The sequence below is a fragment of the Clinocottus analis genome, unplaced genomic scaffold (genome assembly GCF_023055335.1).
Source record: "Clinocottus analis isolate CAN_PGR_092001 unplaced genomic scaffold, fCliAna1.0.p SCAF_12, whole genome shotgun sequence".
Classification (NCBI taxonomy): domain Eukaryota; kingdom Metazoa; phylum Chordata; class Actinopteri; order Perciformes; family Cottidae; genus Clinocottus; species Clinocottus analis.
In genome coordinates this window covers 2,863,575-2,890,569 of record NW_027175843.1, presented here as the reverse complement: position 1 = coordinate 2,890,569, position 26,995 = coordinate 2,863,575, and the positions used below count along the sequence as shown (strand labels likewise).

Here is a 26,995-nt window from a genome sequence, read left to right as displayed (position 1 = left end):
GTGGAAATGATTCCATGAGAGAGCCACACTACATTCTGTCTGCAGACATTATTATCTAAGTCTGAGGAATAGCTGTATTACGTTTTATGTATTACAACATTTTATATAATACAACAAACCTTTGTTGGATTCAGTAGACTTGGAGGGTTTGTCTGCTTCAGCCTCACTTGGTCTGGTATGACCGTTAGCTAACGGTAGCTATAACATTAGTGAATGGTAGCTATAACATTAGCTAACGGTAGCTAAAACATTAGCTAATTGTAGCCATAACAGGAGCTAATGGTAGCTGTAATGTGAGCTAATGATAGCTTTAACGTTAGCTAATGGTAGCTATGACGTTAGCTTCGGTAACTTTCATTTAATTGTGGCCAGCTGTTCAGACTAAAGTTACATCGACATTTAAGACGCAGAATCTAGATTTAGTTCAATCTCTAAACTAAAGGTGTGTGTGTGTATGTGTGTGTGTGTGCATGTGTGTGTGTGTGTGTGTGTGTGTGTGTCCTTACTGGTGGCACATGAGCTATCATCAGCTGCTCTTCAAGATCTTGAAGCTGTTGCTTTAAATCAGAGTTTTCTGTTTCCAGCTCCTGAATCTGTGAGACAAGCAGAGCAGTTCAAGGTTCAGGGGTTTTATTTTACCATTTGTGCCTCGACCAACAGTCCAGAGACGTTGGAATTTGCTCTCTTAGTCAACAGGTTTGGAAATAAAATCACACTATAATAAGAAAGAGAAAACATATAAAATACAAACACTATATAAGGTGCTATATGTACAAAAAAGGTTTTTTTTTTTTTTTAAAGTGTTAAATAGCAGTAATAAATAGGCTAGCCCTAAATGCTGTTCCTGGATTGTGAAAAGAGGGAAAAGGGGAGAGTTATATGGGAATATTGCACATTTTGAGAAGTGGAAGAAAGTTATCAGAAGGTATATGACACATGTTGGGTCATTGGAGAAGCCACATCAAAACATCAACTATCATAACCCAATAGCTACAGAGTTTCCCCTGGTCGGCTTCCAGTTCGCTACTCTTACTTGATTTTCTCGGGACATTCACTCTTATAAAAAGTGTTCATTGTATTTGTTCGGACTTCTTGCCGTGTTGACAGCCTTAACATGTCTGAGCCGTCTCTAACTACTGGTGAAGACCGGGTGATAGAGTTGAAAGCCTCAGAAAATGCAAGCAAGTGAACCTGGAGTTTCTATAAAGTACTATTTCCAACAGTGAAAGTTGTTCAACTGCCAAATTGTCCATAGTTTTAAACACAAAATATGTTTTTGAAACCTTTTTTATAATTTTATTTTACACCGAACGAAACATTTGAATACACTTCTCACTGGTGTTTAGCTCCCATTTACATATGTTTGAATAAGTGGCCATTTAAAGGAAAGCACTGGGCCAGCTCCACAGTTTCAGCCGGGTGAGCAATAATCCAGTTACAGTCTGTCACAACGCAGCTCATTAACATTCATTACTGCCATTCCTTGTCAACGACTTCGCCTAATTGTCCACACTGCCTGGGTTCCAACCAATCAATAGAAACACGCCTTGCATAAATTAATACAAATATCAAGGTGTCAGCATGGTGCGACCACTTTTTAAGTGAATTAAAGTCCACGTGGGAGCGAACCAGCGAGACGTACTCTTTTCTGCAGGGTCCCAATCTGTTTCCTGGTTTCCACGTCTTTGCCTCCAGACTCCAGGAACTTCTTGTAGGCCAAGTCGAACGCCTGCCCGATGGTGAGCGTTATCTCTTCTGCCTGCAGCAAAAAGGGAGCAACAAAGACTTAAACGGCTAAATGTCTCTGCAGCGTATTCACAGTTCAATTCATCGTCGGTGGTTAGATCACAAGATGTCAAAAAATACCAAAGGAAAAGATCGAAAATATAAAACATTTTTCGATGATTCTGCATTTTGTCAAAACGTGTTTCCACGTTTAGTTCACTGTAAACACGAGGAAAGCCGAGGGCACTTACACACTTCTCACTGTCGAACACGTAGCAGAGGTGTTTGTTGGACTCGGAGTCTTTACAGATGAAGGTGAATATCCTTTTATCAGTTTTGTCATCCGCACAGAAGGATATCCTGTGTAACTGACAGTTATGCTGCACATCCTGGAAAACAAACATTCGTTATTTATACCCGTCATGTTGCATGCGGATCTCTTCTCTCTCTGCAGGGGGGTTGTTGTCAGCGTCTCCAGGTGTCCCGTACGTACACAAAGCATTCTGAGCTGTGGACTCACTTTTGTCTTGGTATCTAGTATCTTCACGCCATAAATGGAGATCTGCAATTCCACTTTCGGGGTCTTCTGTCCCTCTGACTTCTTGATATGTCTCTGAAACTTCCAATGACAAAGAGAAAGATTGGGTTAGTCCACGTTATTTGTATCCATAAGCAAATGATATATGACACTACAACTACAGGGGCCTGTTAATGTCCACGTCTTTAGCCAGCGATCAATAGAATATGTAATAATTTGTTAGAGAAAATATTCTAATTAAGATTAAGTGATTAAAAGAAGACTAACATTTAATACGTGTTATTCATTCAGTGCGTAACTCTTTTAAGCACTGCCAAAAAACAAAAGTATATCATGGTTATGTTGCCAACTGACACAAATACTGACAGGACTTGGCAGTTTAGGTCAATTACTAATGGAAATGTTAAAAGGGACATAAACACTGCCAGTTAAGGAGACACAGTATCAATAAACATGAAGAAAACTTGCAGGATGTTGATTAAAAAAATACTTTTTTTAGGTTCTTCACAGCTATAAATGCATCCACTATATAACATTACGTAACACTCACAATTGAAAGTGTCAGGTGGAACACAAACAGAGGTTTCCTGGGTGAAAGTCCTGCGTTTAATTCAAAAGTCCTTAGTTGACAACAATGTCTGTGAATAAATTATATTATTTTCTACTTTAATTGACTTAAATAACTTCAGTCCTGATCATAATAACCAAATAATCAATTCAGTTCAGTTTCAGCTCTTCAAAAAGCCATTTTGTTTTCATAGTAAAACTGCTTGATAAGCAGCAACAATACTGTTGATGCATTTCAAACTTTTGTCCAAACAAATACGACACTAGTATGTATTTACATGAGTAAATGTCTCAATCTGTTTATGAAATAGTAAAAACTCCAGATTGGTTGTATGCTGTGATGGACATCTGTGTCCATAATAATCTGAGTGTCTGTATTTGAACTACAGAGTTTATTATAGACTTATTAAAGAAGCTGAGCGGAGTTCACTCTGATGTAAAAAAATAAGTGTGCCATGAGGATTAATACAGCCCAAATTAGAAAATGTAAACCCAAATGGGCTTACATCTTCCAACATTATGGCACTTTTAGGCTGACAGTACAATTATGTATTCAGCTGTAATGAAGAGTTAGACTTCTATTATTGAAGACATTTTCCTTTCAGGGCCTGCAGACACAAATATGAACTGACCGGGAAAAAAGGAACAGTCAGTGTGCGTTTCAAGGAGACTAATCTTAATCTTGCTTGACTAAAAAAAAAAAACCTGCATGAACTCATCTGAAGTGACGTTGAGGCTACGACCTTTGACCTAAACCTGTGACGTATGTCTTGCAGGGTCGTCTCTCAGTTCCCCTCACGTGATCTTTGGAGACAATGACCAAGCCTGTCCTAATGTTCAGTGTATCTGGGAGAGTAACCGTGGAGCCTTGCTCTCCAAACTTTCAAGATCAAATGTAATTTAACAATAGAGGTACGAGGTTTTGGGAAAACAGTCCTCCCCTACAAGCGGCCTCACAGATTCAACTCTTGGCAGGGGAAGACAGAGGAGGGGCCAGCAGGCAGCGAGCACAGCCACATTACCAAGAAGCTGTGGGAAAAGGACAGTCTGTGCTGCACTATAACCTTAACCCTTAACACCTCAGCTCCAAAGTGGCCCCAGACTACTTTACACCCTCTCTCATTACACTCCACTCAGCACTCACCTATCTGGTACTCAGTGTTTTCAACAAAGGTCTGGCGTCTAAATGTCTAACATAATACATAAATAAACATAGTTTTTTTAAAGATTTGAGGGCACAAAGGCAGAAGTTGGGTTGATTTAGTGTACATCACTGCTGTATGAAGATGAACTTCAGAGATTTACGTAAACTTCTGTACCAAATAAAACATACTAAACATATTGTACTTCACTTAATCAAAGTCAAACTTTGCAGAGAGTCATATACTGCTATGTTAATAATGCGATAATTTATTTTATGGCCACATGAGTTGTCGCACGAAATAGTTGCCAATTTGCGTGATAATTCGCTGCGGGTATGTGAACCCTTTCATTTCACAAATAGTTATTATAACCATTGTTAACATATGATTTGTGCAGCTTTAATCAATGCATTAATTAACACATTATAGCACAGCAAACATGCGTGTACATGCTTGGTATTAACAATATCAACATTATTATATTGTTTCAATAGATCTAGTCGTTCGTCATTAAAAATGCAAATTGGTTGTGAGCACTGCAGATATTCAACTCTCTGCACTTTCAAAGCACTTTAAAGTGAATTATTTAGTCAAAGCACTGTGTTGGTGTTTCAAGACGCTTGAAGGATTCACGTTTTTTGACGAAACTGCAGGTTTCATGGCAGGTAAATATCCCTTTTATTGAATTCTGCATCTGCCCGGTGGGAAGGTTGACTGAGCGCACCACTGTGCTTATCCAGCAGTTATAGGCACCCAGAACAACTCCAAGGGCACCTTGCTGGTGACTGATGAGGGAGGGAAGCGGATGTCACTCACTCCCTCCCCCCACCCCCTCCCCCCTTCCGAGGCTTTCGCCCAATCCGGTCACTCGAGAGCTCTCCTCTGTGCTTCGGGCTACAGCTCACTCTGAGGACTGGCTTTACCTTCAGCTTCCTGACGGCATCCTTCACAACTTCTGTGCCTTTCGGAGCTTCGACCTCCGTGTTTCCGAGGAACTGGAGAGAGAGAGCAAAAAAAACAACAAGACTGTGATATGACAGCAACACGAGCACGACACACACAGTACGCTGGATAGCAGCAGGGGTTTGGTGCATTCACCGGCACATGAAGGTAACACAAATGAAATGTCATTCAGAAGCATGCGCTCATTCGACGTGATGAACAATTCATTTACAAATCAGATTGCGGAACAGTCCCTCGGGCATGAACTGTAGAATATCAGATTTCTATGTGCATAAATAATTAACTCCTCTCCATTAGCGTCCCAATCACTGGTGACATTTCTATCGACATCGTCTGGTATTTCTTTTTTTTGAAGGTCACAGAAGTTGAGATGACGTTTCTACCGAATCATTCGTGCTCGTACGCTTCAGAGACACACTTTTACCACCTTGTACAGAATGATGCTTGCTCAAGTACACAAATGCCCCCAAAAAACTCACACACAGACCCACACACCCACTGGAGCAGCAGTTCTGCTGTTCTCCAACAGATGGAGCCATTCCCCTTTGAGCCTGAACACAGTGTTTTCCCCTCTGGCAGCAGCAGCAGTAATTGTTCCAGTCACACACACGCACACACACGCACACACACGCACACGCACACACACACACACACACATGCTTCAGTGCCTCCTGAGCCTAATGTGTATAGCCTGATCCAACATCAGACTTCATAAACACTGCTGTCAGCCCCTTAAAGGTTGGGAGAAAGTAAATAACGTCTCCTCTCTGGAAGCGGCGAGCAGCTCAGACAGACGTGACGACGCAACCGAGTCTGTGTGGAGCTTCCCATGACTTTGGCTTCGCCAATGTCCATTTCATATTTAATGTCGCAGCCTTCTCACTGTTTATGAACGGAGGGATGCTGGACTCCATGAGCAATTTAACTTGGACATGAGTTCTGACATTATGTTGGGAAGCAGTGTGTTAATGCTAAAAAGTATTTTGAAGTAGGTGTTTTATATTCATATATATATATATATATATATATATATATATATATATATATATATATATATATATATATATATATATATATATTGGAAATGCATTGACAGAATGTTTATTCGTATTTAAGCTCCGCCTCCTGGCCTCCTGGTCGCATCACACTTCCCACTAGAAGCGAAGGAGGCAGGAGAGACACCTACACGGCATCCTTTAACAATAGCACGGACACAGATACAGATGTGGGCTTCACACCACAGTGTCAGCACTCAGCACGCCGCGTGACGAACGCACGCCCATACTGACAGACGCCCAAAATAGAACGGGGAAGCGCTTGTTCCTGACCAGTGCATTCTGGGTGTGCGACTGGGGAGGTTTTCACAAGGTAGCCCGAGATGCTCATCCATCACCTGGTGCATGCACCCACAGCCCCCACCTTCATTCCCCACAGCGACCATTCACACGTTGGCTCAAAACAGGGACTGTGCAAAAGACGCAAAAAATATGCACACTCAAATGTTTTTTTCTCCACGGCAGGTTTTGAAAAAACTAATTGCGATGACACCACGAAGAGTGAAGACTGCCCTGGAGAGTTCCACCTCGCCGTCTGCACACAGCTCTGCCCTCCTGATTGAACGGTTCCATCATTCTTTTGACACAATCTTGGAAAAGGGCAGCGTCTCCGTGTCATGTGCAATTTGAACGACCTCTGAATGTGAGATGTTTGATGTTCGACGCTCTCCTCTCCCGCAGCGCAGAAAAGCTCTCAGCGTTTACTCTCCTCCCGCAGGCGCCGGGTCAACGCCGCTCATTGATCACATAGGTCAGCTGGGAAGTCATGGATAGCAGCGATAGCAGCTTTGTGCAAACAGCCAAATGCATGTGATCATCTTAGATCACATCTTCAGGTAATTCAATGATTATAATGTCTTTTTTTTTCATGAAATATCTGAAAAGACCTCTTTAATTCCCCACAGCCCACCAGAAGGTCTTCTTTAGTTTGTTTTTGAAGCGTCAGTAGCTCAGCAGGTAGCAGCGTGTCACACTGTCTGGCGGTTCCATCACTGATCAACGTGTGAAATTGACCTCTGGGCAAGATAGCGAACCCCAAATTGCTCCCGAAGGCCGTGCTATGGATGTGTGAGTGTACCAGGTCTGCACTCTGAGTGCTTATTTATTGTGTACTTCGCTGTCTATTGTACCTTTTCAATATGTTTCGTGTTTTTTAACACTGCTTTCTTGAACTAGTGGCCATCGTATGGTCACCTTGTGCTATATGTTTTCTTATGTTTGACAAATGTCTTTATGATGTGCTATATAAATATATTTTACTTAGATACCTACTTTACATTGATTGATTGTTGCAGCACACCCGGATGATCGAATCACTGTGAAAGAGATACTGTGGAGCAGTGCTGAATTACATATTTACAAGTACAAAAATTAGCACTGATTTCAAGGTTTCAAGGTTCATTTCCTGGTTAGTGTGAAACAATAATTTGATTAATCTTCTTAAAACTCAGCTATCTGATGATCTTTTGGCCAAAAGCACAGATAACAATCTGGTGCCAACTTCTCCAATGTGAGGATTTTCTTTATTTTTCTTCTCTTTTATTCAAATTACATTTCTTTGGACTATCAAACAAAACTAATTCCAGACGTCACTTATGGCAGATTGAATGAATGTGAAATTCATCAGTAATGAAAATAATAAAAACATGTGTATTATTTCTCAACACGAGGATCATAATACTGTTTATACGACTGAAACTGTGGGTTCCAAATACTAAGTATCATCTTAATATCATCTTAGCATCATTTTAGGGATAATTCCAAAAAGACCGGAGGAAAACCTTCACGAGAAAAACATGGCAGATATCTTAGTACTGCCATCACATCCAAATGGTTCAACACACAGACGCTTTTTATGACCTCTTTGACTCAATGAATCAGATAATCTAAAAAAAAGAAAAGACAAATCTGGCTTGTTTTTTGAAGGGATCTTTGAAGGGATCTTTCCTCTGATATAACGGGCTGGAAGTCTGTGCAGTAAATGACTTAACTGAGCTCCTATCCAACCATTCTGAACGCCTTAAGCCGGGGAGATTAGGCCACGCACAGTCTCTGACTCATTCCTTCCAACTCCTTTGAGCGACGAGTGGCGTAGTCAGAGCTCCGCAAATCTAGCGAGACGGGCGACTCATCAGCGGAGGCCGACAATACGCAGACGGTACGGGAAGCGACAATACGCTTCTTTGACATTCGAGATGTGTCGTCTGCCAGTTGCAGCCTGCCTCTTTGCCTCATGCGGCGAGGGAGCTCGGAGGGGGGGGGGGTTTGGAGCTCCACTTCAGATCCGTCATAGCATTTCTGTAACTGGGGATGGAGGCTGACAGGTTCGGAGCCTCGGAGGAGCGTAACTCTTTGACAAAACGAAGCAGAAAACCCCGTCTGACAGGAGAGTGCTCCCCAGGTTAGACGGGGCCTCCTGCAACATGTGTTTCACTGGATACTTGCAAAAAGTTTTTCCCCCCTCATGCGTGCAGGACTGACACGGAAGCTTGAGACACTTAGCATAAAACCTCCTCCTCCACCCCCCTCCCCCGCGCTCACACACTCGTTCAAAATGAAACTGATCAAGGCGGCTAAAACACGGAGAGAGACTTTTGGAATTAAAGTTTGACGAGTGCGACTTCCTCCCGTCGCAGCACTGAAAGGGAAAGCAGCTGCTCTGGAAGATAAACACCACAGGGGGCGGGGGGGGGGGGGGTTCAGAGTGTTAGAGGTAAAGTCTGCCACCAATAAACACACAGATCATTTGCCCGTCGATGAAATCGGAAAACGAGATAACGCGGAAATCTAAAACGGATGATGTGAAGAGGCGGCGACGGAGGGTTTGGTTGGTTGATGCCGGTGGCTCCATCGGGCTGTCCGAAGGAGAAATGCACCATGGGACACCTGGACTGAGCGGATGATAGAGGGAGGAGTTTGGTTTTGGTTTCTGTGCTTCATCGCGGACCCCATACACACCTTACACTGCTCCAAACTCCTCTCTTTTCTTTGTGTTTGCATGACTTTGACTTTGTCACACACACAAAAAGCTCGGTGACAGTCCTGAGAGCGAGAGACGTACCTTGACATTGTAGGGTATGTAATGCTTGGCCAGCGCTTCCGGGGTGTGCATCCATGATTTATCTGAAAAGACACAAACAGCTCAGCTTAATAAGGCATCGATGGTCTCGGCCGATAAGAGACGACAATCATGAGGCACAATCATCCGCGTAAGCGGTGAAGATCTCACGCGGGGAAGACGCGCGAGCCGCGAGGAACGATTATCCGACACAAAGGACATACGCTTTGACTTAATCATCACAGAGACAGAGGAGGCGTACTAAAGAACAGAAACGTGTATTAAGTAGCGAGCTTTTCACAAGCAAAGAAAGATCAAAACCGGGTCTGATCGTAGCGTTTTCTTTTTTCTTAACTGATATTTTTAGTCTTCCAGTCTTTACTCAAACACGCTCGTTTTCCAAAGGAGCAATGCTGTCTTTCTTTAGGAAACCGCTTCACACACATTGACTCTTAAAGGGCCGGCATACACAAGGGCTTTAGGATTGTTTGTCCAGCAGCTATTGCAGTACACGGCGATGAAACATAAGTGTTATTTTTATTATTATTATTAATAATAAACTATTATTTAGCCATGCTGTCCAGAGACGAAGACGAAGTGTTTGCACATTTATTGGAAAATCCGAAAACACCCAGAAGACAGTGGAAACAGCTGATCAGGCAGGTGAGTTCAACGTGTGCCGTGTCCGTAATCCCTGAAGCGCATGTTTGAAGAAAAAACAAAACAACCTTTGGTGAGCTTAGAACTTTTTTGAGCAACTTTTATCTTATTTTGCTGTTCCATTCAGCTTTTCTAATGCGCCACTTCAAACCGGCTTACGAATATGAAATGATTGGCGGGAGATACCGAATGTAAAGATAAGCCGGAGAGTTGTGCTTTGAAGCGAGCCTGACAAAATGAAAGAAAGAAAAAAGGGAGAAAGGTTCTGTGTTCAGACTCAGAGCTGTGACGGGAGCACACGGGGAGGTCGCTGCGTCGCACCAGGACGATCTTTTCAAGACCACGCCGCCGCAAAATGAGCGGTGGGTCGGAGGTCGCCGTCGATAGCCGGCATTTCGCTGATCGTACGCATCCATTCCCTCTCAGTGAATGGCTTATCGGCCCAGCTAATGAATCCTGTGACAAAAAGATGCACGACTGTGACCTTCGGGGCGCTCGCCTCCTGTAGGTTGATTGCGTTAATCAGCGCTTTGCGAGGCGCGAGCGGCACGAGTATGCTAATAGCTTTGTTTACATTGATGTTGTGGGCTAAGTAGCTTGATGAATCCAAAGTCTATTCTAATGAGTGCTAATTTGGAGCTCCGCATTTGCTTAATTGTGATTGCTTACGTTTGCTAATCCCCCCCACGTATTATTCACAAGGAAACCAAGGAAGTCCTCTTTCACTCTTTCCGGAAATCAGTTTGACGGCAGGCTGTGAGGGCACGGGGCGGACAGGGCGACGCTAACTTTGTTTCACTTTTCAGCGGCTGCTCGGCACACCGGGAGCTTCTATCCTCCACCGCCATTGTAATCCTTTAAAGTTTACTTAGCAGCTGTGAAATGAGATTATCCCGGCTTGCACCTCGCGACACTCTCCAAAGTGCAATCAATTCCCTCGTGGGACTCGAGAATGAGAGTTGATAGAAAGGATGATGTATCTCCTCCTGTTCCCGCGCAGCTCAGGAGGCTTATGAGCGGTAAACTCAGAGCGAGAGGACGGAAGGAAGGACGGAAGGAAGAAAGAAAGAAATGAGGGAGGGAGGAAGCAAGGAAGAGAGTGGTGACACAGCGGCACGGCAGGTAGGCCGACATTCTTGTTCAAGGAAGGAAGGAAGGAAGGAGAGTGGGAGGAAGGAAGGAGGAGAGTTGTTCAAGGCGTCAGCACACACTGTTCTGATTAAAAGGAGGGCTTCTCTCTCTCTTTCTATCTTTCTCTCTCTCTCTCTCTCTACTTCTTTCTCTCACTTCTGGCCGGTAAATGTCAGCTACGCGGGCGCACCGAGAATGTGCAAAAGCTACAAGGGCCGCCAGACAGAAGGGGGGAGGGAGGGTGCTGCGATGAGCGGCGGCGGCGTCTGGAGGTCACGCCGTGCGGTCGGGTCTGTGAGCTGCTGGATGAAGATGAGGGAAAAAACGCAAGAGTTGACAGGCTGAGAAGTGACCATGACTCTCCATCACGCTCTGGTGGACTCGCAGCTCATGCCTTTACGGAGGCGGGGAGCGCGCGTCGCCCCTCCGGCGCTCTGCCGGTTCCTGCAGGGCCAGTTAGGAGCGTGTGACAGCGTGAAAGGTCACATGTCCTTCAGGCATGTTGCACACGAACTCCAGCAACTACTGTTGCTAGTTAAGGCTGCCTTTGTCTTCTGGGCTCTCTGAGTCAACGGGTATTTCAGAAGTTTTCAAAAGCCTCGGTTTGCTCTATACAGCCATGACTCTGAGGAATGTGTTAGTTTGTGTTGTTTTCTTTATCACTTTAGACGTCAGGACTTCCGTATCAAGATATGATTCATAAAATGAATTGGCGTGTTGGCGTTCTGCCCGGCCCACGAACACTAAATCTATAGTTCTGTTGTGTGTGATCTCATCTCACATCAATGTCTACATGAGGGAAGGATGAGAGAGCGAATGTCATGTTTAAGTTTGAAAAGAAAAGAAAAATATGGTTTTATTAAACTTCACAGTAATTACTGCCCACAGCGTCATTATCTCTACGGGCTCTGGATTTATTTTCCTTTTATTTACCAGATTTTGACAAACATCCGACCCCTCTGAACTTTTCACAAATTTCACCCTGCAAATATCAGTGAGGTTGTGGCCGTGTAAATCTCTCTCTCTCTCTCTCTCTCTCTCTCTCTCTCTCTTCCTGATCTGTTGGCAGGTCTGCGGACCGAAGCCTGCGCTGCTTCCCGTAGATACCGGCTCTAATTAAAAAGAGCAGACAGGTATAAATGCTTAATCGTTTATCGCTGTGGGAGAAGCAGAAAGAAGAAGAAGAAGCAACGTGTACCTTTAATTAACAATAAAGACTCATCTCTTAGCCTTGAAAAAGAGGCTCTCGTGCACGACACGACTCTTATCTGCCTCGGCTGCAGATAAACACGAAAGCTTCAACATTTGTGTTATCTTCGAATAAATTAAACGAAGCCTGAAAACGCGTCGAAACACTACACATGTTGCCTTTTGGTGCTGTTGCTTTTCAACAATCTGCAATCTATTTTCAGAGCGGAAAGCATATTTGTATTGTGGCGCAATCGAGGGAGAGAGAGACGAGTCAAGCGCAGGCGTGCTAACGCTCTGCGGGCGGTTTGGTCCATTGCACCTTTATCGCAACCCTTCCTTATCTAACGAGCTAACAGCTGTAATTCCTGGTATCTCACGCTCCGCTGTGCATCAGCTGATAACGGCTCGTCGCAGTCGTTGAGATATGCATCCCAAGAAAGTACTCCAGTTTTCTAAAGACCTTCGCTAAAGAATGTTTATGTATACACACACACAAAGATAATATTTAACTGAAAAAAAACCAATAAAATATGTGGCAAAGATCTGCCAACGAGAAGCGGTTAAAGACCAGATGTAGTTCAGGTGCTGTGCTGCCAAATTGCCGAAGGAAATTGCGTCTTCTTAGTTCACCAAAGGATTGACGATGACGAAGGCAACAACGTTTTGTTCATTGTCTTCTGTCCGTTGCACCTGTGTGGTCGCTTTCTTTCTCGCCCTTTGCAGTCTTTCACCACGCTATTGTAAAAAACAAGTACACGGTATCTCATGAATAGACTATTGTTATATTACTAAACCTGATGGCAACAACAGCAATGTTAGCATTTGGGCACAAAGATCCATCTGGTTCTGTCAGTCAACCACTGGTTGGCATGAAAGGGGTGGAAATGCAAAAATGTTGCGGTGACAGTGTGTCCTTTGAGAGAATGTCACTTGAGGTTCGGTCTGCGCAGCGTGCAGTACATTTTAGGGGGAAATATCACGAGCAATCGAAGGCAATTCCATCCAACGGCGCTGTCATCTACAAATACCGCCTGACACATTGAACTGAATCCTACTCCATCCAGACGGAAAACATAACATCATTACATAAATACTACAAATACATAGAAATGTATCTGCCAGCCATGAACACAGTTTTATCCCCCACTGCCTCCCAAAAGCTGATATCAAAGCAGACCTTTTATCGTTGGCCATTAGCACCAATTACAATCATATAGATGCCGTGAAGATGATTTAGTTCTGTTTTTACTCACTGCCCAATGGAGGACCTCTCTACCAACTCAACGACTGGCGATGAGTTATACTTCTTCTTTTTTTTTTGGAAAAGAAAAATCAAGGATTGAGACATTCAGATATATAACTGGCCAAGGACGGAGGTTTGAAATAGTTATCAGGGTTTCCTGTTTGTCATCTGACTTTATAAACCTATCAGACGTGCATTCATTACGTTGAACCCACCGTCATTGTATCTGCTTTCCAATCACATTACACACTATTATTTACAGCCAGTGCAATAATCCCCGAGTACATTTGTGAACCGAGCATCATCTAGACTGGTATTTATAGAGTCCAGCACGGTCATGAGGAAATGAAAAGTAAGTGTGTATGTGTGTGTGTGTGTCCTCAACATCTAATTGTCCATGCGAGTGTAAAATAATGGGAATATTACGATGTAGATCCAACCTCAGCTCGATCAATCACTGAAGTCTGTTTGGTTTCACGGGCTATGATTTGGATGTAAGTGGCTGGTTTCTTACGCTTCTTGTGCGTCCGCAGCTTCAAACATAATTGTCTGTGTACTCCCCCCATCATCTCTGAGCTTTTACCACAAGCTTTTTTATCCCCGCAAGGCGAAAAAGGTTTCGATTCATTCTTAATGAAATCCCTTCTCGCGTCTCGCTTCCAAAATAGCTCTTCCCATCTGCACGCTCGGTGCTTTTACTGGTCGTGTGAGCGACTCCGTCACTTTGACCTGTCACTTTGAGGGGCGGTGGCCAGCTGGCTGGAGCTATATTGTATTCACTTGCGTGGTTTCCCTGTGATTATACCTTTGTGTTGCCGAGAGGGGGGGGGGTTGCAACGGCAATAGTTGAATTGGATCTTCCAAATCCCAAATTAGTCACTCTTCAAAAAAGCCAGAAAAACAAAGGCGGCGCATCTACCCTTTATTCAGCTCCTGCGGTTGAACGCCACACAATAAAAGTTCAGACTCACCGTGACCGTGTGTGATTATAAGTAGAGACTTTAGGGGAAATATGTCACCGAAACACCTAAGTAGCTCTGGTTTGCTCCGGCTGGAAGAGAATCTAGGCCACCGTCCTCGCCGCATGTAAAACCACAGCACATCATTTGCCGGCCGTTCTTCATGGAGCGTGACTTCATCTCCGTTGGTGGGACAGAATATAGTAGAATGTGTATGAGGATGCGATGAGATGTGTGTGTGTTACCCTCACCGGCAGTCAAATAAAGCACAGCGTGTGTGCAGCTGGGGTGAATCCCCCGCCGTGGATGCAGAGCAGCGCCTCCAATCACCGACGGGACGGGAGAAAAGGTTGCGGTGCGTCCGCATCCATCAGCGGGACGTTGAGACATTCTTAATGCACGGTCGATGTTTCATGATCTTTACTGTTACAGTGCAAGATCTGCTGCTGCTCTGTGGAGTTTGGATGTTGTGTGACACTAATTGCCAATTTATATTTTGTTAGATTTAAGAAATTGGCATTGGATATAAATAACAAAAAGGATGTCATTTCGAACAACATCATGGATTTAATTGATTATAATAATAAATCCACATCGCTGAAACAAAACAGACGTGATGGAGGTGATTCTCTCCTCTGATCAAACACTGTGTTATTGATATACATAATGTAATTGAACCCCTTCTTCTACAATAAATGTGTTTTTCTCATCTTTATTGCCGGCCCTTCCTCTGCATATGAGCCTCGGTGCCACACACACACTTACAGTGAGAGTGTTGGCATCTTCGGAGGGTTAGTGGGAAATGAAGCGCATGCATGTGATCATGGCATATTAAATCTCAATTATTATAATACTTTTCTTCTGTTTGGTTTTAAATTCCTCGGGCTGAACGGGGGAATGTTGGTCCGGACCTGGAGCTCGCTCGCCATCGTTCTGCCTACCGTGTCCTCCTGGGTGCTTCCAACTGCCACAAACACAGCCTAATATTTGTAATAATTCCTCCTCTGTGGAGGTTTAATCTGTCGAATTATATATGAGCGAGGTTAGACTACCAAAAAGGTCCACAAACTACAAACTCTGAAGGGACCAAGCGGTCAAATCACAGCCTCGTAAAAGAGAAACTAAACATTACAACCTCTCCGAAGGTGGGATTGATTCAGGGTGCTCGTGTCCGACCGTATTCGTTTGAGCTGCTGAACTAAATGTGAATAATTCTGTCAAGGTGTCGAGGTGAAATCCCTGTGAGGGGTCAGAAGAGTTCACGCCGCTGCGCCGGCGATCACTTTTGTTGAAGGAGTTGAGTTTTTCTAAACCGCTGCTGCTGCGTGGCTCCCCGGGACTCTGATCCGACTATTCAGTGCAAGTCACGTCCTGGAGCACGGGGCAATAAACACGGGAGATAAAAATGATCAAGAACACCCCCCCCCCCCTCCCACCCCGCTGGCATCACCTGAAAGACGTGATCAAGTCCACAAAACACAGCCAGACACGAAGATAAAGGGAGTTGGGTAAATCAGTGGAGCGAGCCGGCTGTCAGCGTCAGCCTTCGCTCTCGGCCAAGGCCGAGGCAGTCAGGAGGACGGGTACAAAGACGTAGACGTTTGGGGGGACACGTGCCGGACCGCTCTGTGCACCGTTGTCAGTGTAGTTATTGCAAATTAATAAAGGGGAAGAAAACAATGAGACAAGCTGGAACTATCCGGCAGGCTTCGTCCAAAATCAACGGGGGAAGAAAAAGTTTAAAAATGGACAAATGATGATGGAACGGAGCAGTCAGCATCAGTACACGAGGCGATTATTCTCTTTCAGCAGAGACTGAAGACATTGATCTAAAGGAAACTTGCGCTCGGCCCGCGTTGGAGGTTGTTGGCTGCGAACGAGCGAGACGTCGCACTTCCAAGGATATTTTCACCACCGTTTGGTCCACCACTGAAGTCCAATGTGGGAGGAAGGAAAGGCTCGTCCTCAAAAGGCATCACATCGTTACATGAGAACACAAGAAACAATCTAAGTCTACTCTAGTGTGATTCAAAGTCCCGTGCAGAGGAGCAACCATTGCGACACGCATCTGCTTATCTTACCTCGACGTGGTTCAAGATGCCGGGTCATTGAAACTAAAAAAAAAACTCGCGGTCAGAAAACGATCGCTCTGCTCTTGGTGAAAAGGCTTCGACGCACTTTTAATGGCGGAGGTGTGAACGTGTGCAGCTCCTCGCAGTTGGAAAGAGTTGGAGAATTTATTGAGGGAGCAGTTTACCGTCTGTTTCCTTGGGTTGCATTTTATTTAACCATCCATTGCTAAGATTGTGCCTCGTTCTATTTAAATGATCTTTTCCCAGATTCCCCCCACGGTGTGAGCCCGGCCCAAGTATCAGCTGAAATGCACAGACATTAAATCAGAGTTAAAATGACAGCAATGGAGCCATTCCCATTACATGCAATCAAAAAAAGGGAAACTTAATGTGAGGGGAGAAGGAACTTATCTGCCCCGCCTCATCACCGTCTTTCGCTCGTAAAATGGAGAACTTAATAGTGAATTATAACACCCAGACATCATTAAAGCCCGATGCACCACCTGGGCCCATGGACACTCCCCTCCCCACCCCCAACCCCAACACCGTCCAAGGCTTCTCCAGGTTGATTTGCACCGGAGGGAGCGGAGCAGATGGTGGGAAACACATCAAGCTGTTTCGGAAAACCGCAGTCCCAAATATCCTGGGCGGGGGTCACACACACACACACACACACACACACACACACACACACACACACACACACACACACACACACACACACACACACACACACACACACGACTCGATGCAGCGCTGCTTATGTTTGGGCTGTCTTGGACAAACAGCCTTTGGAGTTGCACAGCGGATGATTTTTATCTGGCCGATAAAATCGTTTCATCAGGTCGGAATTACAAACTTCACAAAGTTTTGTTTTTTTTATTTTGGTGCTGCCGAGCGTGACGAGTTTATGTTTTATGCCAAATTGCTGACTTAATATTTAAGGAGGCCATTCCCATCCTGGGACATGCGAGAGTAATTTAATTAGTTTGTACCTTTTTGATATGTACGGACACCACGATAAAACAAATAATCTTGACCAAACTAGTTTATTCCCTCTAAATTCAATCTAGTTGATGGAAACGCTCTCAATTCCCACTTCTTGCTTGCGACGTTACACAATGTCACTCAAAAACATGCTTGACGTTTGAATAGACCGCCTATTGTGTTGTTGCAACCAACAACAACAACAAAAAAAGGTTGCACGACAAAGAGAGATCTGTGCTTGTCCCACACAACACCCCTCTCAGTCGTCTGAAAGAGTCGAAAATAGTCAGCGCAGCCGGTGGCAACGTCGAAGCTAAATCCAGCGATGCCGAACTCCGTAAGCTAAATAAGCATTAGTTATTTCTGCTCACCTTTTTTCCTGTTGAAGGCGCGGTTCATAGTGGAAAATGTGCGTCTCCGAGGTCCCTGCGGAGTGTCTGCCTATATTCCACCTGGAAAAGCAGCAGAGAGAAGAAGTGAGTTAAAAATGGCTTTAACCTCAAACTTCCTTTAAAATGGCAGAAAGTAGAAGAAGAAGAAGAAGAAAAAAAACATACAGTCTAATGTTTTCTGCAAAAAGAAATCCCCGCCCTCAGAGTGAGGAAATGTTGAGCTGTCACAATGTGTTCCCGTTCAACTCGCGGACCGTCCGCATTACAGTTGTTCACCACCGGGCCGCGTCATCCTCATCATCTCTGGCTGGGGCTGTCACTCTAATCCAATAGCGTGGGCGCCGTAAAACGTAACATTGTTTGCCGGGATCGCCTGTCGCATTATTTTTCTAATCTTTACAGCAGAACGTGGGCATGTATTTCCGTCGGGATGCTGCAAGGTCACCTGTATCGCCGACAGGTACGCTCACGGCGAGAAGGCAAAGAAGCGGACGCGAAACCCGTGAAGTCTGGTCGTCACAAGAGGAGAGATGACCTCGAGTGTTTTCTCACTAGGCAACGTCTGCCGATTCATGTCAGTTATAAAAAATGATCTCACAATAAACAACAACATTGCCTTCCATCATTATGGTACTTTCGTCTGGATAAAGACAGAGATGAATGTCAAAGTCATGTTTCGCTTCCTTCATTGAAACAAAGCAGGCCAGCCCCGGGTACATTAATGCACATAATTATTCATCCTGGTCCTGTCATTGATTTTAATGGAGACATCATTCCTGTTGAGATGAACAGAGCGCTGCTCTCACTCCCAGCTCGTGCTACATGTATGCTAATGTACACATAGGGGGCCACTGGATAGTGGAGAACATCTGTGATATATAATGAAATGTCAAAAACAATGCAGGAATGTTCACTCAAAATGTTTGAAACTACATTTTAAAAGTGAAACACATACTGCAGTTTGAGAGCAAAATTGAAAAAGGCAACATCTGTACAACCACAACAACCAGATGTGGTTGTTGTGGTTGTATAGATGTTGTGTGGTCGTATAGACGTAGTAAAGATGTGAAGGGTGTGATGAAATGTCCAAAAAGAAACAATCACATCGGCTGTCTGTTAGTTTAAGCAGCGTTTGACCTGATTTACAGCGATGTTTCCCGTGATTTAAACAGATTTTTAAACGGCAATATCAGCAGCTGAGGATGTTCCCTTCATTGTAAGAAGCCAAAATTCTGATTGCGATTAATATTGGATTATTGGTGCAGCCCCAGCAGCCCAGTTGTTGCTCTGCAGTACATTAACACAGCTACTTCACAGAAAAAGGGGAGAGCTGTGTCTTTTGCCAATGCCGACTGCCCGCCTCCACAGCATCACTAAAATGTGATAACACTTTGACCGCTTTCAGGCCTTTACATCAATTCCCCGCGGGAGTGGAGGAGTCCAGAGTCACTCCAAGGACACACTGTCCAGGACTAGGAAGCTGTCAGCCGGCTCCAATCAATATTCTTCTCTTTCGCCATGAAAGGAATAGCAGCAAGGGCCCGGCCACATAACAGCTATCAATCTTTTTGCGAAACCAATTAAGGTGTGGCTGTGGCAATTTAGAAAATGAATTGAATTCTTCCATATTTGGTCTTTTTTCATTTATCGAGGGGAAACCGTGAGCTCGTACACATTTTAAGTGAAAGTGGAAAACAAGTCCTGCTCATCGTCTCGTAGCCACGATACACTGCTCCACTCCAAACACGGAGTAAGTAGAGTTGTCTCATTTATTTATACCAACAATAAAGCATCATTTTATCTTAAGTGTTGTCTTCCACCTGTTGGTAAATTGGTTATTTTTTACGTTTTTTAACTCCTCGCATTTGAAATTGAGACGTGTTCAAGTGCATTGGTATGTTTAAAAAAACAAAAGGCCTTATGCTGTGTTCACACCAAACATTAAAGGGGGCGTGGCTTATATTCGGGGTTTATCGCCATAAAACGAGCGATCCTTTCCGCTATCGACTAGGGAAGAAATAACCACTAATTCTGCTTTATACTTGTAGTGGAAGTCTGAAAAACATTGGAACATAAAACGCCCTCGTCTTTGGGTTCATGACACCGTCTGTAAGCCGCACGCAGCTCGGTGAATTTCACCGACTCCTCCAGGAACTGCGTCTCACCGTACAAACACCGTTTCCGCCATCCACCATGGAAATAACCACTAGTTCTGCTTCATACTTGTTATGTAAATTTCACACATGTAGGAACATCGATGCTGATTGGCGGGGGAATTTTTTTTTTCTTTTTCGCCAGAGTCGGGAAATTTCAACTGGCGTGAATTCGCGCCGCCTCAAACGCGCCGCGCATGGCAGAAAATGAGCTTTTCCGCAACCTATCGCGCCTCTGCGTTGACTCTGCATGTAATCCACTTGCACGAAAATAATTTGCGCCAAGTTCGAGAGCGAGATTAATCATGCGTCCCGTCGTTTATCTCATATTTCGATACGCAGTGCCTTCTCCATTTTGGCTCGAGACGCTCGGCGCTCTCGAGCCGTTTGTGCTCCTCCCAGTGTATCTTGGCTTGTTGCATCACCTGCCCCCTGCAACACACTCTGAGGAAGCGCACGCTGCTTTTATGCTGCACGAAACACCAATTATGAGTGACACAAATGGTGCCATTCATGAGGAAAAATAAGCTGTTATATAAAAGGCATTACCAAACAATAGTCCTTGGGGCTGAGAAATGAGGGAAAAAGTGCAGATTGTGAAAACCAATCGATCTCTGTTACATGGGAGGTTAATGGGTCATTAGCCTTGACTGAGTAGCGGTGAGGAGCCACGGCAACATGATGGAGTGATGCTATTGAGTCAGATCTGCTCATGTATAGTCTTACTGAAGGAGGGAGCTGGAGACCAACAAACCATCCTTTAAAAAATCCTTTTTTTTCCTGATTTTGCATTAAACAGGCTGATAAAAGGAAAAACCCTGAGCTGCAGATGGTAAATAACAAGGCACGTAATGATACACGGCGTGTAGTTGAGGGAGTATTCGGATACAAAATATACAATATGTGGGTTTCGCACAGTAAGGGGATATTTTACTGCAGAGGCCCCGGAAAAGGGCTGGAGAGAAGTTAAACGGAACAAGCTTCAGGGTGGGGACGGGGACATTCCTCAGTGGAGCAAAAACAGGATTTCTTTTCTGCTGAAAAAGACAACTTGCGTTCCCTATTGAACAGGTCCCACATGCTGCTGTTGACATTGCATGGGCAGATGAACCAGGACACCGCTGCTGTTTACATTTCACCACAAGACAGGGAGGCTGGATTCTCCAAGCTGCTCTGCAGTATCTGGACCGGGTGGCTTCAGCATTTGAGAGAAGCAGTGTTTTAGATTTAAGCGCAATGTCTTCAAAGCGAGTTAGATATTATTAGCACTGAATGAAGACGATCTGACTTCCCTTCAATGTCTTTCACATTGTGGCAACGGTGGGAATCTTTTCTGGCAGGAAGTAAGGAGGAGAGTTTGACTGTCTCTCTTCATATCCATCCTAAATATAAATATATATGTACTCTACCGTTCAAAAAGTTTGGGGTCACCCAGACACATTTTCAATCTCTTCTCAAGTTCTCTCATGGAATATTTTTCAGTTTTAAGAACAAGAACAGACTGGAGAGTTTCACATGAAAGTTCTCTTCTTCTGGCCATTTTGAGAGTTTAATGAATCCACAAATGTGATGCTCCAGATCCTCAACCAGCTCAAAGGAAGAACAGTTTTATAGCTTCTCTCACCAGCAGGACTGTTTTCAGCTGTGTGACATCACTGCACAAGGGTTTTCAAGGGTTTTCTACTCATCCATTAGTCTTCTAAGGCGATGATCAAACACAATGTACCATCAGAACAATGATAGCTGCTGGAAACGGGCCTCTATACACTATGTAGATATTTTAGTAAAAACCAGACGTTTCCACCTAGAATAGTCTTTTACCACATTAAGAATGTATACAGAGTGTTTTTCTGATTCATTTAACGTTATCTTCATTGAAATAATGAGTGCTTTTCTTTGAAAAATAAGGACATTTCCAAGTGACCCCAAACTTTTGAACAGTAGTGTATACACATATATATATTGTGCAGAATGTAAACAGGCTATTCGTTAAAAAGTTAATAGCTCCTACTGGAGATGGCATTCTCAGAGTTAATTAGTTGGCGGCAAACAAAGGATTGGAAACTGATCTGGCTTTCTATATCCGACCCCAATCCCGATCCTGTGCATTGGCTTAAGACGCCCTGAAAAATCGCCAGCGAGAGCTTTTTAAAGTCCTCAAAGCGGAGACTGGTCTCATTCTGGCAACGCCTGCAGACATGTCTGGCAGCGGCCGAGAGCCCAGGCTACCTTTTCTGTTTGTGTGCGACACACTGTTGTGTAACGCAAACGCCTCCCCTGACACCTGACTGTGATGTCACTCATTTTGATTGGCAGCCGGCAGTGTTCGGCCTGTTTTAATAGCTTCCTGTCTGGTGAATCAACAGCACCCCTTTGGGAGAACTGTCGACCCCAAGGCGCAAACGCAGACACACACACACACACACAGACTTAACACTGGGCTGCTAACTCCCTCAGTCTCCCTTCGATGTTTGCCAGCTGCAGTGGAAGCACCAGGTTAGGTCAAGGCTCACTTCTTCTCCAGAAGAGACTCATGAGAAACGAGGCTCACAGTCACCAACGAGCCGTTCAGAGTCCGTTAGAATGTTACAATTAGGTATACAACCCTTTTTCCAAAACAACACAATATGCAGTCCACAAAATGTGTTTATGAACTTTTTTTGGGAGAGGAAAAAAAAAATCCGGAAAGCATCAGCAAAACACTTCACATTCTTGGCATATCATCCTCTAAACAGCAAAGCAAAAGCCGTGTCGAACCATTCACCTTCAGTGACTCAAATGTTTGGAATTCAGCTCCGGAGAGACTCTTTCTGGGAATGAGAGTGACCTACTTTGACCCCGTGGAGTCCTCCCTCTCTCTCTCTCTGCCTCTCTCTCTCAAGCCCCGGACAGCAGATGAAAATGAGTCCAGATGCAGAAGTTCATGTTTAAAAAGGTTTGCGAAAAAGAGTAAATAAGATGAAAGACAGAAAGAAAGCAATGTTCACGTCCCTCTCTGCCACTAATCTGACCCATATGCGCTGAAAAAGGCAGCGAGCTTTTTTAAACATGGACCACTGAGTTCCCAACATAATGCCTCAGAAAAAAACCAAATCAACAAAGATCCTTTGTTTTCTTCACTTTGCTCTCAACTCTGGAATCTCGCTGGCTGAGCGCAGCACACTAGACATCGCAACTCCGATCTGTTTATGAATTCAGTCCCAGAATTCCTCAGTGGAATCACCCCGTGGTGTCTCGGTGTCTTAATCTAAAAGCCAGACTTGTGTCTCTCAAAGCGCTTCAGCTCCTTCAGATCAAATCCAGCGCCCTGACATTAACTTCATATCACACCGCCAGAGGAGGAGAAAAACACGCAGATCTATGGAGAGAAACATGCAAACAACAGAGCTGGGATGAAAAAGCTACTTACTTGTCTTCAAACTGGGGAGGAATAGCGGAGGAGGAAGTTCCAGCCGATCTTAATAGTTTTCAGCTGTGGACCAGATGGTCTCCACTCTGCAGACTGCAGCAAGGAGAATCGATGGGGTTTTGCAAACTCAACTAGAAGAAGGTTGGCTTTTTTTTTTTTTTGCCTAGACACATGATACTTGACATTCAAACCCAACTTCCTCCGCCCACAGTTTGTCCGAAAGGAATCGTTTGGAGGTTTGGAGCAGGAAAAAAATGGAAAGAGACCCCTTTCCACAGGAACTGTTCCACCTAGAAGCGCCGCAGCGTAGCGGAGACGACCTATAAAAGCCAACGTGCAAGAGGTGGCAGTCTGACCCTTAAGTAAGTGATTCATCATCCCGCCCGTGTGGCCCCCGGCCGCCGCCTTAGGTCAACATCTCGGCATCAATCAAACCAGCGGCATGGCCAAAACATTATGGAGTAAAAAAAAGTCAAAACACTTCTCCATCAAACAGCCTTGAAAGCTTCCCCCCTGTGGGATTGTGTCAAAGTAATGATACCCTTTCCTTTTTCCACGGCGCTGCAGAAACATGCGGCGCTCAAAAGTGCCTCAAAAATGGCGTTTAAACCACTTTCAAATCTGACACTCGACGGTCCTCGTTTTATCACATAAGAGATGACCTGTCCGGGGAAGTGAAGACCAGGGGTGCAAAAAACACCTGAATGTGAAGCCCAATTACTCTGCTTATTGAGAACAAGGAAAAGAGCTGTGCAGCGCTTAGTTTTTCATCCGCACATCTGAAAAACTCATTTCCTCGTTGCCTTTGCCGGACAGCTGGATCCTCGGGGTGTCATGACATCGTGCGAGAATCGCTTGGAAAAACATACCCCACAAAACTCCATTTTATCAGGCAGTAATGCGCTGGTGGCCGTCGAGCCGGACCAATCAGGCTCAGGTGTGCGTGATGTGACACAGACGGGCCACTTCAACACAACAACATGTTTGTGTAGACAGCATCACTTACGATACGACGCTGAAGGAAAAACGTTTTTTTGCATCTTCTCCCAATTGACTTTGGTAAGAGTTTGATTGACAGATAGTCCATCCAATCACCTGCCACCTACTTTTGGAAACTTTTTGGTTTCCAAACAGTTTCCAACAACAGCTTCACACATGGTCCCGTCTAACAAACCATCTGGTGGGTCGGGTTGGTTTCCTCTGGGTCTGATGCCGCCGCCTTAGGTCAACACTGTCCGTATGACCCTGTGTCAGTCACACAGACTGTACATAAGAGATATTTATAAAGGAGAAGTGGATGTTTTCCCCCGTGACTTAACCCATCGGTTTGTAGACTGTGGGTTTGAAGCTGACATTTAGATATCTTGGTTTTCGACCGTCACCATTTGAGGTTTTTTTTTTTATAACCAGAATGATACAGAAGTAGAAGCAAATGCTGAGTAATGGATTTTTCAGACCACCAAAAAGTTACAGTTAACTTTGAAGTAAAACACTGTGAAAGGGTCAATGAAAGTTCAATAAAAGAAAAAAACACACACGTTGGAGACCTTATTTTACTGAAGGACTCTATGTTGTAGAACTAAACCTCAAAGTATGTTAAGCTTGTGTTAACCACAGAACTTATTTCAGACATCCAACCAAAACAAAAACACTCAAGGTCGGAGTTTTAGGACACTCTACACAATGAGACGGCTTTTTAGCAAAAGAATTTGGTCATCATCCGAATGAACACGAGTGTCAAGCACTTCTTCATTGGCTTCAAAAAGCCTACTTCAGCAAGGGCAGCTAACCACTTTTGGAAGAGTCAAAAAAGCTTTTCAACAACGTTGACGCTGCAGAAGAACATATTTGTGGTAGTGGTGAAAAGGACGAAGAGGAGGTTATTAAACTACAATATGCAGACGGCTCACATGTCTTCGTGAAAACATTGCAGATGCCCAGCTCCAGCGAATGAGGAATTTAAAATATTGGCCTGGAGCTGGTTCCACAACAATGGAGACATTCATCCAGATAATGACGACCCAGATTAATCCATGACCGCGTTAGCGTTGATGCGGAGACGCGAGTGAGAGTTCTGCACACGGACTTCAAAGAGATGCTGTCAAACGTTTGTTGCGTGAGTGGCATGTTGCACCTCTGGCTTCACAGGATCTCTGTTGGGGAAATAATCAGCACTTCTTTAAAAAGACAAAGGCGGTGGCAAACACTTTACAACGCTTGTACAAATGAGTGGAAGGCGTTTATTGTTCTTGAAATGGTTTCTGGGTTAGAGATTTCGCTTGGTCAGGGGCCTTGAGTGTTTTTTTTTTTGTTGGCCAGCAGACCTTTTGGTTTCTGCCTGACCGAGCATTTTAAACTGGGAGGGCCACAGGATTCGGGGGCTGTTCTGTTCACTTTATTTTCCTAGGCTTTTTCTTTTTCACAGTATCATTCCATGTTTGCGTCTTGTATTAACAGCTGCTGTGGGGCAAGGGAAGTGGCTGGCCCCAGACCCTTTTCTGGGAAAGTGGGGCCCTTGATGCTTTCACAGCCACGGATGAAACTAAAGGATGGAGGAAAAAAGGAAAAGGAAAAAAAAAAATGCTGCATTGTGTAAGAGGAAGCGAAGACTTTTGAAGCTATGATTGATATCATCACAGTTTTTTGTTCTCTAATGTGTCTTTGTATATCCAAAGTCTTAAAGTGTGGTTCCCTCTATTACAGTGCAGGTTCAATACAAGGCAGCGCGACAGACAACCACTCAAACGCATCTAGGTCAACAGTGGAAAACAATACCAAATGAGTCATCATCAGTTCAGACTTTGTTTAGTAACTAGGCTACAGATTCATACTTTTTGGAAAAATATATTTCATGTTGAGCAACACAATTTACAAGGAGAAAAATCCAGTCAGACACTACGGAAGATAATCACGCAGAAGATTTCAAGCACTTTGATCTGGCGACCAACTACTTCAGACACTAATGTTTACCGTCCTCTCGGTTAACACAAGTTCGGGGGTCCAATTATTTCAATCCCCGCTCGGCTCGTGTGGGAGCGGGGAAGCAGAAATGTGCATCTCAATGAGAAGCATCTCCGAGGATTTTCACTGAGATTCACAGCCTCCCCACGATTTGGGTCCCACGCCGCCGGTAAAGCAAAGTAGTAACGCGTGGTACCCCGCGATGTGGTTCACGTTGGCGTTGCTCGGGAACATGCCCACGCCACATTTACCGCACAAACCCGAGGATGACAACGGGCAAGAGTGAACGCAATCGCTTCCATCCGCACTGGACAGTCTCGACTGCGCTTGTTGAGTTGAATTGACTGACATTTACACCTGCCTTTGATTGGTAGCCTTATAAAGCAGGTATGAAATAAGTTTAAACTCCTTGGTACACTGTATTTCATTTAGATTATGTGATTTGCCAATAACGTGCCATAAGCAGTTCTCCTTTTACTTTGCAATCTCCTTTTGTGGCTCGACTTCAAGAGCACTGTCCTGTTCCATTTATCAATGTCAACACAGAATATGTAATGCAATAAATAGATGTTGTGGGCTTTTTTATATGTATGTGGAGGAAGCTGGCTACTTTATAACCTACATGCCTGCTCCTGTTTTTGAGTAAAATACAATGTCTGCCGGGGAGCGTTGGATAGACTGAACTCTTGACGCTTTACCGTACGTGTTCACGTCTGAGTTTGTGCTCTCATGGTAAACTATGTATGAAGCTTTTAGTTGATGGAAGGCAAAGTGCATTGACATTAATTT

At 44.3% G+C, this 26,995-nt stretch overlaps 1 protein-coding gene across 6 annotated transcripts in view; it reads right to left on the bottom strand.

Moving 5' to 3' along the window:
* Positions 1–26,995, bottom strand: part of gulp1a (GULP PTB domain containing engulfment adaptor 1a) — a 63,666-nt gene that overhangs the window by 3,638 nt on the left and 33,033 nt on the right. For 5 of the 6 annotated variants that reach the window (XM_068573084.1, XM_068573087.1, XM_068573081.1 and 2 more), the window contains 7 exons: positions 17,663–17,743; positions 9,052–9,113; positions 4,896–4,967; positions 2,246–2,344; positions 1,977–2,114; positions 1,643–1,759; positions 507–593 (listed from right to left, as the gene is read on the bottom strand). In XM_068573084.1, the coding sequence (XP_068429185.1) occupies positions 507–593; positions 1,643–1,759; positions 1,977–2,114; positions 2,246–2,344; positions 4,896–4,967; positions 9,052–9,113; positions 17,663–17,690 (603 nt within the window). In that variant the 5' untranslated portion in view covers positions 17,691–17,743. Of the gene's footprint in view, positions 1–506; positions 594–1,642; positions 1,760–1,976; positions 2,115–2,245; positions 2,345–4,895; positions 4,968–9,051; positions 9,114–17,662; positions 17,744–23,245; positions 23,322–26,995 lie in introns of those variants that run through there. The other variant, XM_068573082.1, reaches the window with a different exon arrangement.